The sequence below is a fragment of the Pteropus vampyrus genome, unplaced genomic scaffold (genome assembly GCF_000151845.1).
Source record: "Pteropus vampyrus isolate Shadow unplaced genomic scaffold, Pvam_2.0 Scaffold19, whole genome shotgun sequence".
In the NCBI taxonomy this organism is placed as follows: Eukaryota; Metazoa; Chordata; class Mammalia; order Chiroptera; family Pteropodidae; genus Pteropus; species Pteropus vampyrus.
This window is the reverse complement of record NW_011888800.1, coordinates 9556303-9572874: the sequence shown is the minus strand read 5'-3', so window position 1 is coordinate 9572874 and position 16572 is coordinate 9556303. Positions and strand designations below refer to the sequence as shown.

Sequence of the window (16572 nt, the reverse complement as noted above, 5' to 3'; positions counted from 1 at the left end):
CTGTGAACAGATGGAGGCTGGTAGTGTCTGTGTGGAAGTGCTCCTCCAACTCCTAGCCCTGTCCCTAGAGCTGGACTGGTGAGGTCAGAGGGTGGGGGTTTAGTGTAGCCTGAGAGCCAAGGGTCCCTGCTCTTCAAGATCCTGGGCCAATATTCCTCTGACAACCTTGCTGGTGGATGACCATGGCTGTTTTAGGGTGCCATACCATCCTCACTGATGAGAAGGGTGCCTCTGGGTCTCTTCCCTGTTCCAGGTTTACCTTCCAAAAGCTGGCAATGCTCTCTCACCAGAGGAAATGGCCATGGAAGAAGTCTGCCAGCCTGTGAAGATGAAATGTCTTGAAGGTATCACTAAGTGGGCCATGGTAACTGGATAAAAAGCCCAAGGGTGCAGAGACTTGCTGTTCTGGTTCAGTGGATGAACACGGGCTTGGGTGTCCAGAATTGCTGGGAGTGATTCCAAACTCATACTTGATAGCTACATCATGCTGGGTGACTGAGGTCACTTTGCTGAGCCTCATTTTCCTCACCCTCATAGTAACATCATCAATAACAGGCTTACATGACTGTTGTGAACATTAAACGAACACATACATGCAAAGTGTCTGGTGCACAGCAGGGTTACATTGCAGTGATCAGAGCAGCTGGAACTTGGTTAACTAAAGAGGCACAGAATGGGCTGTTAGGTGGAGAAGCCTGTGGTGGTACCTAATGAGGTAATTGAAGAGGCAATGTAGAAAGTGAAGGTGTCTAGCACCTGCTACATTCCCGTTTGCTACATTGGAAGACAAGTAGGAGTCCTTAGAGTAATAAGGCTGAGGTGAACCCTTAGAACAGGAGGCACTGTCTGAAGGGGGTGCTAGAGATGGCTCATGAACACAAGTGCTCTTTATGAGACACCTCACACCTGAGCCCCCATCTACTTCCTCCTCAGGCCCCCACTCAAAACCAGGCCCAGGAAAGTCCTATGGCCCTTTGGCTCCTGAAGAGGAACCGATGTCTGCCCCCCAATTGGAGGAGGAAGAAAATGAGGTGGAGGCTCTGGATCCAGATTTGGACCCTGACTTAGCCCTGGACCTGGAGAAGGAGGGGGAAGAGAATGATCTCGGGGATCCAGCAGTCCTCAGTGCTGTCCATAACACCCAGGTGCCATGGCAGGAGGGGGTGGGGTGATGGCTGTCCTGAACAGTTTGAAGCTCATGGACTGTTGCTAAACATCCCTCTCCTCTTCTCCAATCGTTTGAGATAGGTTCTGGGTTAACACTTTCTATTTCAGGCTCGAACTCGAGTAGGGACTCGTTTCTTCCTTTCCTCTTTCCTCCTATCTCAAACTTAGTTTCTGATGCTGTCTTCACCTTAAAAACCAGGTCTAAGCAGGGCTATGCATCAACTACAGGTGCTGCCCCTGCTTCTAGTGCTGAAGGTGAGTCATCTTTGCCCCCTGGCCCCTGTGTCTCAGCAGTCTGGTATTTATTCCTATAAATAGGTATTGGATTCCCATAACCAGTGGAGAGAGACAAGGATTCCATGTAGAAATGAAATGATTTAGACTCTCCCTCCACCTACTCCCAAGATACCAGTCTTGCTTCCTCGCAGGGAAAGAGAGGGGCTCTGGCCCAGCTGACTTGGATTGAGGGCCAGGCTGCCACTGTCCTGGGTATTGAAAGTGGTTGGCCTTGCTGCCTCCCACTCGATGGACACCGATGAATGTAAAAGACACCACAGTGGCTCATTCAAGCCTGGGTTTTCTTCCCTCCCATCCCAGAGAGGTTTTCTCAGCTCCCCTGGAATCAAGGCCCCTGGTGTACTTGGGATGTCACCTGCCTCCTTGCACTTTCTGTGGCAGGTGAGTCGCTCCAGTCTCCATTGTGTGAGAAAGTGGGTGCTAAGAAGGAGCACACCAAGTGTCCCTTATTTCCATTATGTTCAGTCTGCTCTCGACCTTGCTTTGGAGATGAAGCTCTCAGTGTGAGGTGTGGGTATGAGAGGTGGAAGACGCCCATCCTGTAGAGAAGCTTGGTAAATAACAAAGGTGGTACCGGGACAACTGGCCATTCATATGAAAAAGGACAACTTTTTCATACTTCCCTAATTCTACTTCCCTACATTTCAGTAGATGAGCAGCGCCAAGCTTAGGGTTAGAAAGAGCCCCTTCCCTTCAATTAACTACATAATGGGAGTATAGTCTGGGGTGGAGAAATTGCAGGGAATCTTCCAGAGAACGAGAAAGGAATTGAGCTCAGAGGAGGGCTTCAGATGAGTCAGAAATGAGACAGCTAACCATTTCCCCAGTGACTGAAGACACAAGAGCCTGAGAGAAGGCTATCACAGAGAGGAGAGGGAGAGGTGTTGACTCACTGGACAGTAGGAAAAGCACATGCTCTTACATTATCAGGGACTGACGAGTGCTCCCTAAGAGGAGACAAACCCAGGTAGAAACAAGGGCAAGATCCACAGTCTGGTGACCTCAGAGCTGGCTTGAAGTTCCCCCAAGATGGCAAAATGTTCAGGAGGTTCTTGAGGGAAAAGGCAGGTGACAATGTAGAATGCACGTAGCAGCAGGAGTACCGTTCTGCTGGTGGAGATGCTCTTCTTCCACTATTAGACCCTGGAATACTTATCGCCAGTTCCTTTCCGGCCTACGCTTCCCAGCACCAGCTCTCCAGCGCGGCACTTTGGCCCTCGACTGCTCTCACCAGACCCAGCTCTCTTCTGCAGCACACCGACCTCGTGGCGCCCTAGGTTCAGGTACTAGTTCAGGGTGCCAGGCACCCCCACATCCTCTGCAGGCTGAGCTCTTCTCTGGAGGTCTCAGGAGGCAGTGGCTGAGGAGTGGTGGGGGCTACTCTACCAGCTGCCACCAAAAATACTTATAGAAACTTAATAAGGAAAGTCTGAGTCCAGGCCCTTCTCTCTCACAGATGAGGAAAACAGGCCCAGGGAGACTAAAAGAACTTGAGGGTTAGCTGGCAGGGCTGAACTGAGGTTAGGACTCAGCGTAACAACCAGGCTAAATGGTTTTCTACTGTGTCAAGATTTCCTGCAGCCAAACTGCAGAAAAGTGTATCTTGGAGGGAGAATGTATGCCCGGCTGAGTTAGGATTGTGATGTTTCATGTGGCTGATTTGAGGCGGGCACATAAACAGATAGGGCTCCCTTAGGTGTCCAACTGAGGTTACCAGAGGCTAAATGAGTGGAGCAGGGGAGGGAGCTGAGAGCTTCTTTTAGCCAGCCCAAGTTTCTTTCTAAGTCTTCCCAGTCATCTGACCCAGCTCCACCCCCAGCACCAACGGATCTTGCAGCTGCAGGAGCACAGTCGAGCATCAAGGTAAAACCCAGATGAGGAGCAGTGTGGAGGGCTGCTTGCCTGCATGCTGGGGATTTCTCCCAAGCCCCCGCACAAGTTGGACTCTCATAGTGCTGCCTGCCTCTGCACTGTTTCCTATCCTTCCCAGACAGCTCCACTCCTTGCTCACCACCCACTGGGAAGTCCTCTGTGGCAGGGGTGGGTAGATCTAAAGGGAAGTTCCTCCTGGCTTGAAGTCCCCCAGCCAAGAAGCCTTGGTCTCAGCAGCCAGACCCCTGTGCTAACCTCATGACTCGAAAAGAGAAGGACTGGGTGATAAGAGTGCAGATGGTTCAGCTGCAGAGTGAGAACCCCTGCCTGGATGACTATTACTACCAGGTGAGCCCCATGTGCTCTTTGCAGCCTCTGACCTTGGGGTCAAATGGGCCTGGACTCCACAGGCCCTCTCACAGCCTCTCTTCAGCTCACAGGGGCCATACCCATTCAGGTGGGAAAGGCAACTGCTTACTATAGGATAGGGGCCACATATCGAAAGTTGACATCCCAATCTCTATTTTCCTACACTTCAGCTAAATGGGTTATTTACAATTCCCCAAACACCATCTGAGGTTTTGTCTCTATCCTTTGCCAAGAATTCCCCCTATTCAGGCCAGAAATATGGACTTTTCCACCTTGTATGCTTTCGTCTTTACAAATGCCTTGTTATAAACATTCATCTACTTTCCTTTTTTAGACCTAAAACACGGAGATCTTATAATTAGTGGGATTCAATACATTGAATGGAACAAATGCTGGCAGACATTTTGAGTCTTCCTCCTGCTTCCTAATCTCCCTTTTATTCATGGGGCAAACCTTTGGCTACGGGTTTTGGGGTTGACTAAACTGTGTTTCACTTACTTTTCAGCCTCCATGAGCTTCAGACCAAAGTTCCCACCTTTATCTCCTTCCTGTTCCTTCCTTTCTTCCCACACCGCTTGAAAAACTTTTTCCTGTCAATATCACTGAAAGTGAAATAGTTTTATATTCTTGCCTTTTTGGCACTGCTCCTAAATGAAGGAGCTTTATTGAACGCCTTGTTTGGCCTGCAGTCAATGGCTTTATTTCAGCTTGGGATTTTATAGGTTTCTTTAAGAAAATATTAGAGGTGCTGAACAAATCTTCAGAAATACAAAGCTGGCCTAGAGGCCAATCGACAAATAGTACTACCTCTGTACTTCAAGCTGCGGATGGTCTTCATGCCATCAGATAACTCTGATTTTGGAAAGTACAGGCAGAACTACAGAATCAAAATGGAGAGGGGGAGGATATGTGGTATACAGTGTATAACTTGGGAACATGGAATGCAAGAAGGTTGCAGGTGCTGGGACAGGTTTTTTTCCAGGCGCTCTACTTTGCTGTCTGCCTTTCCATCGGATCTGAGAGTGGTATAAATTCTTAGCATGAGAGCCCCAGGACAGGTGGCATGAGGCCAGGGTGCTTAAGATACTTTATAATGACTGCCAAAAAGGTCTAAGGTGCCAAGATCATTTCTGAAATGGATGCTATAGAAAAGGGTATGTTAAGAGGTTGTACTTGAGAATCTTAATTTTAAGTTCAGAAGATGAGTATACATTTTTCCATTCCATGGACTCACAGAAATATTATCAAAAACTGGAGAAGCAGGCAGATGAAGAGCTACTTGGGCAAAGGAGCAAGATTGAATCTCTCAAGCTGGAAACACCTTTCATTCAGAAGGCAGAGGCTTATGAATCGGGTAAGACCAGGCTGACCTGGGTTGGGCTGGCCATCTGGGTGGACAGAGGATGGAAAGGGGAGGGAAATATGACTGTCCTGACTCCTTTCATGCAGTGGTTCGAATAGAGGGTTCCCTGGGCCAGGTAGCTGTGTCGACGTGTTTTTGCCCTCGCCGAGCTATTGATGCCGTACTCCATGGAACTCAAGAACCGGTAGGAGAGAGATCTTCCCAGAACCTTTCTCTCTGTTTTAGAGAAAGGTCTGCAGCACTCTCATGCTTCAGTTCTGATTGTGACCTAAGAGTAAGGAAGAAGTACAATCAGATTTTGTGTTAGTCTTTCCAGCTGAATTTCCAGCTCCTCTGAAGCCTGGGCTGCTGCTGTGGAGGTGTGGCTGATGGCTTGGGACTCTTTCTCCTAGGAGTCAGGAGCTGCAAGCAGTCAGAGGCTTCGGGTGTTGTATTGGATTGAGAAGGTAAGGTCAGCTCCTTAGGGATGAGTTCCTAATTTACCCTTGAAAATGGGATATTGCTCAAATTGACCTCTTCTTCCTCTTTTCTCACCCTCAAATTCTCAGATGTTCCTTCAGTTACTAGAGATAGAGGAGGGCCAGAAGGATGAGCCTCCACAGCCTTGCTACTCTGAGCAGCAGAGAAACCAGGTTGAGAAGCTCTTCCAGGCCTTAAAGACCCAGGAGCAGAATAATCTGGAGTGAGCAAGGGAGGGTCACACTTTAGCCCAGTAATGGATCAGCAAAGACAATAGCTTTGCTTTAGCCCCTCCTTCCCAGCATGTAGCCCTCTCCTCTTTGCAGACCCCTGAAAACCCTCTCCTATCACACCTGTAGGGAGGCAGCAGAAGGCTTCCTGCAGGTGCTCTCCGTGAGGAAAGGGAAAGCCCTAGTGGCCCGGCTGCTCCCCTTCCTGCCCCAGGATCTAGCTGTTAGCCTTCTTCTGGCTATCACCCACCACCTGCCCTTCCTGGTCAAGAGAGACATGGCTGATCAGGTACTGTGGCATTAAGTGGTGAAGAGGATGGTTTCATAGATGGGTTAGGCATCTTTCCTCCTTTGGTCCCCACCCCCAGAGATGCCAGATAAGGTGATGGCAGTGAAGGGTACTGACTCTGCCATCCTCGGGTGAGGGAGTTACGGAATAAACAAATACAAGAACAGCTGATCATCTTTGGGTGCAATGAACAAAAAACACACAGGCCTTGGTTGCACAGGTGTGGGTGTGCTGTGGAGGGTGAGAAAATAAGGACTCCCTGATAAGTGTCGAGCCCCGTATCTACTTTTCTTAGGGAAGGCATCCTAGAACAAGTAGGTATATAAGGACCAATGTTATGGTTGGAGAGACAAGAGTGGTGATAGGTCTGGTAAATAACCTGACCAGGTAGGTGCCAAAGGCAAGCCAGCAAGAAAGGGACTGGAGGCAAGGCAGGAAAGAGGGAAAGTCTGAGAGGTGCTCTTGGACCGTCTTACAGGCCCTACAAATGTTATTCAAACCTCTGGGCAAATATATCAGTCACTTGACCTTCCATGAACTCCTCCAAGGACTTCAGGGACTAATGCTGCTTCCACCTGGCTCATCAGAACGGCCAGTCACCGCAGTGCTTCAGAATCAGGTAACATCTGGGAGGCTTTTAACATATGATGGCCTCCAAGTGCTATCACTGGCAAGGAATAAATGAGGGAATGTTTTTACCTCTTTGTGATCTCATCTGTCCAGCTTATCCTCTGCAGTGCTTCTCAACTTCTAGTGAGCATTAGGATCACCTGCAGAGCTTACTGAACACCAGTTCCTATTAGGATCACCTGCAGAGCTTACTGAACACCAGTTCCTTGGGCTCACCCCCAGAGAGCGTATCCTTTAATAGACCAAGGGCGGAGCTCAAACAGCTGCTTTCCTATTTCCTATATAAGCTTCCTGATGATGGTGCTGGTATAGATCTCTAGAGTAGAGGTCACTAAACTTTTCTGATTTTATATGCCTTTTGATAAAAATTCAGAACCATATCACCCACATGTGTTGTCATACATGTAACATTATACTAACATTAGGTAATAAATTAGGTAATAGTAAATACAAGATAGAAAGTTTTGAAAGATGAAACTCTAGATGTGAAAGTTCTGTTATTTTCTAACATGTCAGTGGATTATCTTATGAACCTTTCTTTGAAAATATCTGCCTAAAGCAGTGCTTCTTAAAGTGGGGTGCCACAGACTACCTGCATCAGATTCCTGGGTCCACTCCTGATGTACAAATTGATTTCTGGGGGCAGAACCCATGAGAGTGCATTTAATCAGCTCCCCAGAAGAATCTTTTGGAAAGTTCAGAGCCGTGATCCACTTGGAAAGGTCTGAGAGTTCTTTGCCCAGACAGTAAAAACCTGAGTTTTATGGGTGTTGGACTCTATTGGTACATGTGAACGTATCCTTTTAGTTGGGAAGACAGCTAGAGAAGCATTGAAAGTCTAGCATGAACTCATTTTCGCCTGGATACTTTATCACTTGCAGTTTGGAATATCTTTGCTCTATGCCCTGCTGAGTCATGGGGAGCAGCTGGTGTCCCTGGATTCTTCTCTACAGGAATCCAACAGTGACCATACAGCTTGGTAAGATCATAAAGACCTGTAAATACTATCTCAGTACCCTCTGAGATGTGTAGGCTAAGCCAAATGAGATATTTCCTGAGTTGTGTATTCAAGCATCAGGGAGGAGGTTGGTCAAAGGGAAAACTAGCAGAGTTGTAGCTGTTCTGTTCTGCCTTTTTATCCTCTCTACGGTCCTGTAGAGCATTTGTTCTCTGTGGGAGGCAGGGCATATTAATTAAGGGGACAAGCTTTAGAGTCAAACTAGATTTGAATTCTACCTATCACTTATTAGCACTATTAGGCATATTACTTCTCTTAGCCTCTTTCCTCATTGATAAACTAGAGATCTAAGGATGATGGCACTAATCACTTAGAGTTCTGAAGATTAAAATGTGTAAAGCACTAAGTATTGCCCTGGCATATATCAAATGTGCAAATGTTCTCTTAATTACTACAAGCATAGACGGTGACAATAGTGGTAAGGATAATAAAGATCTTGGCCTTGAGTCTGTTTCCTGCATAAATACAAATACTGATGTATTCCTTCCTCTCTGCCCTCCAGGACAGACATAGTGATTCTGATTGCCTGGGAGATAGCCCAGATTCCTACAGCCTCTCTGGCAGAACCCCTGGCCTTTCCCAGCAACCTTCTTCCCCTATTCTGTCGCCATGTGGACAAACAATTGGTACAGCAACTGGAGGCTACAATGCAGTAAGTGATGGCAGAAACAAGGACATAGTCTCTTGCTCAAGCTTGATCTAGGTTATATCACTTACTTCTCTACTTCTTTTAAACCAGCTTGCTTTTAGAAGTAGCTCTAGACACTCTGGCATCTGCCTCAAGTTCGGACTCTGGCTTGTTTCTTCAGCCAAACCTTTAAATTTATTCCCAGGTGCTTTGCTCTTATCATGCTAAGCTATTTGAGGACAAAATTAATTTGAGAAGTTGAATTGTTCATTCAAGATATATTTGACCAATCTTGGAAGCTAAGCAGGGTCGGGCCTGGTTAGTATTTGGATGGGAGACCACCTAGGAATACCGAGTGCTATGGGCTTGAAAAAAAAAAGAAAAAAAATTTGAGGGACAACTATCAAAAATATAAGCATGAACAACATGGAGACCCTCTCTGCTCTCAGATTTACCATCTGCTGGAAAGAATCAGATATTAACCAAATCACACCAATACTTTAGAAAATGGAATTGTTTGCAGTTAACACCTGTTCTCTTTATAGGCTTGCCTGGATCTACTGATTCCGTTATTTTGGAATATATACATGTGGAAAAAGTTTAATCATCAGATAGTAGCTGTATGGGTTATGCCTACAGGGATCCAAGACTCTGAAGACATTTCTTATGCCTTGATACATGGGAGGATCCTGTCCAAAACATTTTCTTATGCTTTCTTCAAAAACCTGAATGATATGCCTAAAAAGGTATGGCATAGCAAGGTATAATTAAAGAGATGTGATAATGTGTTGAAACTTATAAGTTAGGAGATACAATAATGAAAGCCATTTTTTGAGGCGTGAATGCTGTAAGAATGTCCTTAATATAAGGGACAAGGTCTTGTTATGTGTAACAAAAGTGTGATCTTGGAAATTGTATCGATGTTGCTATTTTTATAAAGAGAAAGTAGCCCTAGCTGAGCTAAGAGGGTTGGCTATAAACATCTCCCTTGGGATATGAAATGTTTGGTTTAAGTTGACAAACAAGGTTATGCATTCATCAGCAAACACTAGAGTGCCTTTTGTGAACTAGGCACCATTTTAGGTGGTAGAGTAACAATAGTGAGCAAGGAAAAGTCCCTGCTCTTCTGAAGCGTACATTCTGTTTGTACAAGGACTGACATACAAAACATCAAGTAGCGATAAATACCATGGTAAAAACAAAGCTGGATGATGAGTGACTGGAGTGGAATGCTCCAGGACAGCCTGTCAACAGAGGTTACATTTAAGCTGAAATGATAAGTATTTCATGTAGAGGCACTAGTGAGCACAAAGCCCCCAGGGTGAGAATGAATTTGGTGTTTCAGAAAAAGTGTGGCTGAAGCATACACATAAGTGGGTAGGGGGATGAGGTTGGAGAGAGGTAGGCAGAGTATAGATCTATAAGTCATGATTTTTAAAACTCTGGATTTTTAAGTGACAGGAAGTCAGAATTTTAAACAGGAAAGTAATGTGACATCATTTTGTTTTTTTAAGAACACTGAATTGTTAGGGGAACAAGAGAAAACAAAGAAATGTTCAGAGGTTTTTTTTTTTAATAGCTCAAGCAAGAATTGAAGAGCAGTGGTGACAGAAAGCGGAGAGGAGACTTGCACTAAGTCTTGGAAGAGTTGACAGATGTTGCTGATGGGCTGGATAAGGGTGGTGGTTAAGAATCAAGGATGACTCCCAAGTAGAGTTAATAGTGAGTGCCTCGTAGTGAAGAGGAAAAAATGAGAAAAATCGGTTTGTGGGGGGTTAAAAATCAAATTTAGACACTTTAAATTTGAGTCTTGTTAGAAATACAAGTGGATATATCAAGTAGGTAATTAAAGAGCAGTCTGGAGTTGAAGTAAATGGTCAGGGATAAAGACAAAAGTGGGAGTTTATCAGCAGATGTTAAAAGGTAGAGAGGAAGAGATTGATTAGGAAGAAATGTCAACTGAGGAGTTATCAGTGAAGTAGGTAGAAAACTAGAGGAGCGGTGTTACTAAAGTTGGAAAAATACTTTAAGAAAGGAGAGAGGAATGATTGAAAGAGGATGGCTAGTTGTGGCACTATGGAGATCGTTAGTCTTGAGGGGCAGTTTTGTTAGAGGTGGCAGTCCGATTAGAGAGGTTGAAGTGAGGAGGGAGGGAATTTTTCCGACTACAAGAAGAGTCAACTTGGAATTTTCTAAAAGGGAAGCAGAAATTTGACAGTAGGTGTTGATGTAGGTTAAGGGAAGTTATTTTTCTTAAGAATGACATGTTATAGCATGTCTGCATGATATTGAAAGCATCCCAATAAAGGAGGTGAAAAAATGCGGGAGAAAAAAATTTACAGACACAAAGCCATAGAACAAAAGGAGGATGGGCGTCAAAGCAAAAAATGGAAGAGCTGACCTTTGGTAGCCATGTAATTCCATCTGATTGTGGAAAAGAATGTGTTAAGAAAGGTATTGCTGTCTATTAGGACCCTTTCCAAAATGACTACTCCCCATCTCTTTCCTCACCACCCCTTCCTGCTTCGTCCTCTCCCTGCTGACGATCTTGGATCATACTTCCCTGAGAAAACAGTTATGAAAAGAACTCCACCACCTCCACCCCTTAGCCTGTTTCCCTGCCTATTACAATGGGTATTACTTGACTTCAACACTCAGTTCAACTCCCTCCGGATGGATCGGTCCACACGACCAAGGACATTGCCCCATCCCAGGGACTGTACACAAAATTAATAGCACGCTAAGAAAAGAGACAGGAACCGGGATCCAACAGCTAAGTGGCAGCTAGATTAAAGTGGCAAAGCGTATTGCCACAGAGCACAGCTGCTACAGCCTGCCTCCAGCTGCTAAATGAAACCCTCAACTATTACAGTGTAGTTAACGGCTGGCTCGAGACTAAAGCAACGTGGCTTTGTGAGACTGGGCGGTGCCGGCCACCAGACAAAAATAAACAGGCATACGGCTGCAGCTGCAGCAGTCACGAGACTGTGAGCGGGTCGGCTACACTGCGCATGCCCAGGACGCAGTTTGGCGTAGGTGACCGGAAGAAGCGGCCGGACCAAAGATGGCTGCAGAGAAGTGGTCCGGAAGTGCTGCCGCAAGCAGTAGTTGCAACCATAAAGCCATGGAGCGGGTTTTACCTATGTTGTTGGTGCCGGTCCCCGCCGAGGCAACGGGGCGGCTGGGATCCCGGGCGCAGTTGCACAGAGAGCAGGAGGTTCTGGGGAGCCTGACGGCTGCAGGCAGCCTTCAAGTGCTTTCCTTGGCGCCAGGCGGCCGGGGCGGGGGTGGCTGCTGCCTCGACGGCCCCTTTCGGCAGTAAGTGCTGCGGCTGGGCGGTGTGGGAGGAGTCCCAAGCCCTCGCTCGGCTGGCCTCAGTGCCCCGCTCCTAGCATGGAGGTAGCGGGAGAGGAATGACAGCTGCGGGAACCCTTTCCTCGCCTTGGTGCATCTCTGCACCCTCGCTTCCCAGTTTTGGGTGGGCGGAGACAGCATCCCGTTCTTCTGCTAGCCACGGCGAACCTGGAATGGGTCCCAGTTTAGGCGCTGATTATTTTATTTAACGCAGGTTGATCAGTCGTCACTGCGCCGTGAACCTTGCCCACGTAATCCCGAGCTGGTGTTTTAACGGCTTTATCTCTAATTGGAACCATCCTGATAACTTTTTTTTCATAAACGGGCTTTCCCCCGCTTCTTCAAGGACAGCCTAGTTTTTACACTCATTTATTCGCTCAAATATTTATTACGAGCTTACTGTTACCTAGGAGCAGTGCCTAAAAAGTTGACTAAGACAATTCTATGTGAAGCTTACATAATTTGGGAATCCAGGAAAAAAACAATGATCTATTTCTACTTCTGTAACTGTTAGTCCAAGACAGTTTTTAATCATTAAGTTTGCTAGTGCCCTCTGAGTCTTTGGGTTCTTTTTATAATAGAAAACATTTTGTAAATGATCTCTTTTAGACTCAGTAACCAAGAGGTGTCTTACCGTGGAATGTCCAGGTCCTATAACAGTACTTGATAGTAGAGATTCGTTCGTTAAATCAGTAAATGCTTTAACTTGTTCTGTTTGTCTTTATTCCTGATCTCTAGTTGCTTAGGAAGAGGTCTCTCTCCCTAGGGAGAGTAAGTTTATTCAACAGTAATAAGTACCTATGAATACCCCTTTGCAAAGGAATGAGGCTGAGAGAAAAGCAAAACTCTTTAGGTGTTTGAGAACTTAACAAAAGATAAGACATACATGAATTAATGGGGACATTCATAAACTACTTCATGAAATTAGGGGGGAGTGGATCAAGAAGAGCTTTTTAATTTTTTTAATTGAACTGAATTTTAATTAAAATACTTCATAGGGTATTTATAGTATTCAGGGTTTAACTTCCTACTTTTCTAAATCCTTTTATAGTATTCAGGGTTTAACTTCCTACTTTTCTAAATCCTTTTTATATTGTTGAAATCACTGCATTTTATATTTTGTCATTTTCATTGAAAATTTCCTATCTTTCCACTTGGTAATAGTCTATGGTGCTAATGGTGTTAGTGGTGTCACAGTATTCTGCCTTTTAAATATATCTTAATTTGTTGAATATTTTCCATATTCAACATTTAGATTGTTTTCCAGATTTTAAGTGTAAACAGTGATTGGGTGTTAATGAAAAATCAGTCTAGGTATAAAGATAGAACTATAAAATGTGTTAATCTTTAATAAGGACATAACAGCACTAAGTACAGTTTTTCTCGATACAAAACTTACTACTGTGGAAAAAAGCTTTTTTAAAAAGTTGAAACTATCAGTATGGTAGCCTAATCTCATTCCATTGCATTGTTTTCCTAATTGAGGTTCTTTTATTTTTAAAACATAATTAATTTTTTTATTTAACTTGAAGCTATAGTATCATTAGTGTCCTTCCATCCTTGTTAGCCAGCATTGGTATGACATTATACTGCTTTAAAAATTCTGTAACTGGGATGTTCAGCAAGGTAGCCTTTAGCCACATGTGACTTAAAATTTAAAATTTATTTCTTCAGTTGCATTACTCACATTTCAAATATTAGTAGCCACATGGGCTGTTGGCTACTGTATAGGACTATGCAGATATATAGAATACTTCCATTGTCACAAAGTTCTGTTGGACAGCCATTCTGTAATATAGAATTATAGAAGCCTTGAAGTCTTCAGGTCTATTAATACAAATCACTTTTTTAAAGTCATTGAAAGCACCGCAGTTAGCAAAGCCTATTTTGTTAATCGTGAGTACCACTTCATATCAAAAATATATATGTGTGTATGTATATATATTTGATTGTTGAAACTTACCTTGATTATGACAGTTCTTTTAAACACATCATCAGTCAGGATTTAGGATGAAGGAATAAAAGCAGCCATCATTTCTTGCTTCAAGCCCCCTTTTCATCACCCACTTCTATATTCTTTTGTTGGCCTCATTAGGGCTGAGGGAAAGAAGTAGGAAGGGGGAGTGGGGAGAGGCTGAAGTCCTAGAGCAATTTACGTTTTTTTTAGTTGAATGGAGAATTAATGCTATCATTAATTGAACTAAAGAACTGTATTCATTCTCCCCTTCCACCCTCACCATTGTTGGATAAATGCTGTGGATGTGGAATATGATAAATAATCTAAACTTTTTCTTAGCTTTGTGTGGGAGGATTGTCATAACAGCGGTACACCAACAGACAAGCCCAGACTGCTCGCTCTTAGTGAAAATTACGAACTGCTCATCTATGAATTTAATTTGAAAGATGGACGATGTGATGGAACCATTTTATATAGCTATACTGAGGAGACATTGCAAAAGCTCATTGAAGATCAAAATATCAGTAAGTTACAGGTGGTCTTTCAGCATGTTTAAATCTGTGATATAACCATATAATTTTATATATTTCAGGAAAAATTCTTTTAGAAGTGAATTCAGAGTGGAAAATCTTTCTTGTCCAATACTAGCCACTACCTATATGGAGTTATTAAGCACTTAAAATGTGGTTAATATGAATTAAGATGTCCTTTAAGTGTCAAATACATACCATATTTTGAGGACTTAGTATGAAAAAAGTAAAATATCTCAATAGGTTTTTGTATTAATTACATGTTGAAATGACATTTTGGATATAATGAGATAAATAATATAAAAATTAGTTTCACCTGTTTCTTTTTTCATTGTAGCTGTTTCTAAAAAGTTACATGTGTGGCTTGCATTTGTGGTTGGATAGTGCTAATCTAGACTGGTTACAGGGCTACTAACTATGTCTCATCCTAGGCTGCAGGGAGCAGAAATCAAAGCACTCATTCTTCAGTTTTTTAAGGCAGTAGTATACTTGTCACCCTTGATTTTAAGGTTTCTTCTTTTTCATTTTTAAAACAAGTCTGTGATTGTTCTTGTGGGGGTCCCATAGGTAAGTAGGCTTTTTCGAATCTTCTGGTGTGTTGTCGGACTATCCATAAACAAAAGAAACAGAGACATTGTAGACTATCTTTATTCATCTCCTTATCTACCTTCCAATGACTCCTTGCTTAGGTGGATATGAGTAATAACTGCCTAGAGTTGGACTGAGTTAAGTACTGTTTTGGTTTTGTTTTGTTTTACCTGTTGTATTATGTTTACAGAAAAATTTACCCATTGTAAAATTGTGACCAGTGAGTTTGAAATAATGTTCTTTTGTTTCATAGGTATTTCCTTATTATCTTTGAGAATTCTGTCATTTCACAATAACACATCATTATTGTTCATCAATAAAAGTATCATCCTACGCATTATATTCCCTGAAAGAGATGCTGAGATTAGAGTACTCAACTGTTTCACATTACCCTTGCCTACACAGGCAGTGGACAGAATTATTGACACGCAGCTCTGCAGAGGAATTCTTTTTGTTTTGAGTAGTTTAGGTTGGATCTGTATCCTTGGTGGTAAAGATGTTGATATGCAGGGAAGGAGAGTACCTAGAAGGATGAACCTTTTTAGACTTTTAGTTTTAGGAAATTGGGATATAGGTAAATGATTAATTTTTCAGTAAAACTTTTTAGGGAAAAAGATCTTCATGAACTTAAAGTACTCAACTATATTGCTTTATATTCCATTCGAATATTTTCCAGTATATGCACATGGTTTTTCATAGTCATAATCATCCAACGTATTTATTTTTAAATAATATATGCTCTGTATTACCCATTCAAATATGTTTATTATCTATTACGTGCTTGTTCCAGGAAGGATTTAGATGATGCTTAAGATACGATACATATATTTTCATGTATGAATATAAGCCACCTTTTAATGATTCCATCATCATATTAGTGAATTGTATGGTTTGCTTAACCACTTTTAATTTATTTTTGGAAAATATTACTGGTTTTTTTTTATCTCTAGCATATCCATAGGTCATCAGCAAAATTATTTCAAAGGCTTGAAAAATGACCTGTTATATGATTTCGGAATTTTCATTTCTGAATTTAAAGGAACAGTTTTTCTATTTTAGATATATCAGTCTATATTAAAACTTCTTTTGTAAAAATGTCATAAATTATTGGATTAACGTCATTTTTATTGCCAGGTTATAGAACTGTGCTGTCCAATATAGCACTAGGCATGTGTGCTTTGAACACTTGAAATTGGCCAGCACGACTGAAGAACTAAATTCTTAATTTTATTTAATTACTTTAGATTTAAAAGCTGATACTAGATTTGGCTTTTAGAGAACTCTTAAGTATGTTTGGAACAACTTTGATTGTTCCAAGTTCTCAAATGTAAATTTTATGAAGTCTAGATACAGATCAGTTATTTTCAGTGAAAATTGTGTCCAAATTGAGATATTCTATAAGTGTAAAATACCAGATTTTGAACACTTATGTAAAAAAAAAAGAATGTAATATAATATCTCAATTTTTTAATATTGATTACATGTTGAGATGATAATTCGCATTTACTAAGTTAAGTAAAATATGTTATTAAAATTAGGTTCACTGATTTCATTTTACTTTTAAATAAGGCTACTAGAAAATTTACAATAACAAACGTTTGGCTTACAATATATTTCTCTTGGACAGCACTACTGTAGAACACTAGTAGAAAATATTACCATTGTCTCAGGGCCTGGCATAGAGTAGGTATTCAGCAAGTACTATTGAATGAACTCTCCATCAGGTTGTTTATTGGGCCACCAACTTCATAGTCATCTGGTTACTATGATGGGGGCAACCTTAGTGTCCTTCTGTTACTATTCCTACAGGGTTGGAGCAAT

General features: G+C 42.6%; 2 protein-coding genes across 5 annotated transcripts in view; both read left to right on the top strand.

The window, feature by feature from the left end:
* The first annotated feature begins 890 nt into the window (after positions 1 to 890).
* PATL2 (PAT1 homolog 2) lies at positions 891 to 9363 on the top strand. The gene is made up of 14 exons (XM_023527713.1): positions 891 to 1145; positions 1765 to 1845; positions 2605 to 2747; positions 3259 to 3327; positions 3543 to 3684; positions 4942 to 5059; positions 5155 to 5252; positions 5461 to 5514; positions 5617 to 5750; positions 5887 to 6046; positions 6525 to 6665; positions 7558 to 7655; positions 8197 to 8346; positions 8868 to 9363. The coding sequence occupies exons 1-14, from the start codon at positions 891 to 893 to the stop codon at positions 8884 to 8886; spliced, it is 1662 nt and encodes a 553-aa protein (XP_023383481.1). The 3' UTR covers positions 8887 to 9363.
* A 1977-nt stretch (positions 9364 to 11340) lies between these two features.
* SPG11 (SPG11, spatacsin vesicle trafficking associated) overlaps positions 11341 to 16572 on the top strand; it is a 73321-nt gene continuing 68089 nt past the window's right edge. For 2 of the 4 annotated variants that reach the window (XM_011355038.2, XM_011355039.2), the window contains exons 1-3: positions 11341 to 11640; positions 13973 to 14157; positions 15005 to 15229. In XM_011355038.2, the coding sequence (XP_011353340.1) occupies positions 11387 to 11640; positions 13973 to 14157; positions 15005 to 15229 (664 nt within the window). In that variant the 5' untranslated portion in view covers positions 11341 to 11386. The remainder of the gene's footprint in view (positions 11641 to 13972; positions 14158 to 15004; positions 15230 to 16572) is intronic. The other 2 variants (XM_011355040.2, XM_011355041.2) reach the window with 2 other exon arrangements.

Coding starts and splice junctions, on each gene's coding strand:
- PATL2 (XM_023527713.1), top strand. CDS start 891: ATGAGACACCTCACACCTGAGCCCCCATCTACTTCCTCCTCAGGCCCC. Junction 1,846..2,604: donor CCTTGCACTTTCTGTGGCAG/GTGAGTCGCTCC, acceptor TTCCACTATTAG/ACCCTGGAATACTTATCGCC. Junction 7,656..8,196: donor AACAGTGACCATACAGCTTG/GTAAGATCATAA, acceptor TCTGCCCTCCAG/GACAGACATAGTGATTCTGA.